At 54.6% G+C, this 2719-nt stretch overlaps 1 protein-coding gene across 1 annotated transcript in view; it reads left to right on the forward strand.

The window, feature by feature from the left end:
* Nucleotides 1–832: 832 nt before the first annotated feature.
* Nucleotides 833–2719, forward strand: part of PKD2 (polycystic kidney disease 2 (autosomal dominant)) — a 31420-nt gene continuing 29533 nt past the window's right edge. Inside the window, exon 1 of the mRNA XM_015410815.1 lies at nucleotides 833–1191. Within this exon, the coding sequence (XP_015266301.1) occupies nucleotides 900–1191 (292 nt within the window). The 5' untranslated portion in view covers nucleotides 833–899. The remainder of the gene's footprint in view (nucleotides 1192–2719) is intronic.

The raw sequence follows: 2719 nt of genomic DNA on the forward strand, positions 1-2719 counted from the left end.
GGTGAGGGCTGGCGATCACTCAAAATTACAGCTGTTCTTTAGGTAGCAGAGATCAGTTCCTCTGGAGAAAATGCTGGACTCAGTGTCATTATACCCTGCTGAGGTCGCCACAGCAAATTGACACTGAGTGTCCAAGGCCGGGGCACCCGCCCAGAGCCTCTTTCTAGAGGCCGTTGTATTTATTTCCACAAGGGGCCTTTTCCCTAGTTCTTAATACAACTGTAAGTAAGCAAAAGCCTTGAGTCTTCTTCCTCCAAGATTGATCTCGGGAAAGGGTGCCTGTGCGTGGGTGCCGGGGTTTCAGCAAACTCCCCTAACAATATGTACATTTTGTTCTTTTCCTGAGGCCTCTTGGCTGGGGGGGGGGGGGTGTTAGCCAAAACCCAAGCCAGTCCGCGCTACCACCAGCACCACCACCCCCGGCGCGAGCAATAAAACTCTCCCTTCCCCTTCCCTCCGGTCCAGACAGTTCCCCTCCATCCGCCCCGTCTCAAACTGGCAGCTGAGGCGCTGTGGGCGGGGGGCGGAGGAGAAGGAGAAGAAGGAGAAGGCGACGGCGCTCATTTCCCGCCCCGCTACTCGGCTGGGCTGAGTGGGGAGAGAAACTTCTGAGGCGGCGGCAGCGGCCGAACCGGGGAAAGGGGGCGGGATGAGAAATGGCGGCCGGTGGCCGGACAGGACTTTGCCCCCCGGGCGGCCTTGAGCAGCTGGAGCTGGGCCGGCTCCGGGACTCCTTGGCGGGCGGCGGCGGCGGCGGCGGCAGCGGCTCTTCTTGCTCTCCGTCGCCGCCGCTTTCGTCTTGCTCCAGACAGGCCTGGAGCCGGGACAACCCGGGCTTTGAGCCCGAGGAAGAAGAAGCGGCCAGGGCGGCGGCGGCGGGAGCTGGGCCGGTGCTGCAAATGGACGTGGAGTGGGGCCGCGGCGGGGCAGGCTCGCCTTCCGCCGGGGGCCCCAGCCCGCGATGCGGAGGCGCCGAAAGCGGGAGGCGGCGGCGCAGGCGGCGGGGGGGAGGACAGGAGGAGGAGGAGGAAGAAGAAAAGGAGGAGGAGGGCGACGAAGGCGAGCGGCCTTATCCTTCAGCAGGCGGAGGGGAGGGCGACGCGCGGCCCCCACAGTTCCCTCACGACGAGGGCGCCGGGCCGCCGCCTCACCGCGTCGCCTGGGCCAAGGGGCTGGCGCGACGCCTGCGAGGTGAGTAGTCGCCTGCCTGCCTGCCTGAGGAATGCGCCTACGCGCCTTGTGGGCATCCCCTGGGACTGGGAGACTGCGAAAGATGTTGTGTCTAATGCTCCCTCTAAGCTGTGGAGACTTGTGAGCAAAAATTCTACTTTGTGAGCTGCCGGCATTAAAGTTGTGAGCAGGCGATTTGGCTACTGCATAAATTAGTTTGCTCTGGAGCCACCCTTCCTGAGCTGAGACAAAAATGTGTGAGCCGGAGGCTTAAAATCTATGAGCTAGCTCACACTAACTCAGCTTAGAGGGAACACTGGTTGTGTCCCCCTGTCATAGCATTCGTATTCTGCATAGAGATGTGCACATTGAACAAGTTGTTGGGAGTGGGGCTCATGGATATGACCCCGATCACGCGCACACAACCCTCACACACTTTCATATCAGTAGAAAAAAGCAAGAGTCCAGTAGCACCCTAAAGACTAACAAAATTTGTGGCAGGGTAGGAGCTGTCCTGAATCACTGTTCACCAGTGACTCAAGAAAGCTCATCCCCTGTGATCACACACACTAAATAATCCACTTTCGATGTACGTTCCAGCTGGATTTTGCCAGTTCACAATGGAGTTGGAAAGTGCATTGAAAGTGGATTATTGTGTGTGTGCGCGTATGTGATTGCAGCCGAAGTCTTTAAGGTGCTACTGGACTCTTACACTTTTCCACTGCAACAGACTGACACGGCTACCCATCTTGACCTATCATCTCTGGCTGTAAGGATCTCCAGCTCAAGTTGCTGGAAACTTTTGAGTTTGCAAGTATCCATCCTGGAAATGGCATATATATGATGTCTGTTGAGAAAGTATTACCAAAGATTTTGACATGGGGATGAGATCAAACCGTGTGGTTGTAGTGGTTAGAGTGTCAAGCTAGGATCTGGAAGACCAGGTTTGATTACTAGGGAAGCTCGCTGGGTTACCTTGGGCCAGTCACATTCTTTCAGCCTAACTTACCTTATAGGGCTGTTGTGAGGATAAAATGGAGGAGAGGGGAAGGGTGTAAGCTGCTTTGGGTCCCCATGGGGGAGAAGGCAGGGTATAAATGAAGTAAATAAGTAAATCAAGCCTGGTATAATGGTGTCCACTTTGTGCTAACGTATTTGACAATGGGACTGTTGTCTGAAATGAAGAATTGTCCTTTATTTGCAAATTAGTTGGTATTCATCTAGGCAACTGATCAGCTTCTCTCATGTTTTTTGAAACCAGCTGCATCAGGACTGTTGTATTCTAATGGCGACCGCACATGCAGTCGCCCTTACGTATAGCCAGGCAAACTAACCTAGCTTCGCATCCGGAGACAATAGAAGGAGGGGGGTCCTAGAACCAGCCTATTGGCTCGTCAGGATCCTCAAGGGAACCTATGGTTGCAGTAACACTGTAAATACTCCTATCACGGATGTGTGTGTGTGTTGGGGTGTGGTTTGTACTTGTATTTAAAGCGGGTCTCTGGCCGGCTTCTGTATCTCCAGTTTTCTCTTTTTCCTAAGTAAAATA

The sequence above is a fragment of the Gekko japonicus genome, unplaced genomic scaffold (genome assembly GCF_001447785.1).
Source record: "Gekko japonicus isolate JY-2015 unplaced genomic scaffold, Gekko_japonicus_V1.1 scaffold42, whole genome shotgun sequence".
Classification (NCBI taxonomy): Eukaryota; Metazoa; Chordata; class Lepidosauria; order Squamata; family Gekkonidae; genus Gekko; species Gekko japonicus.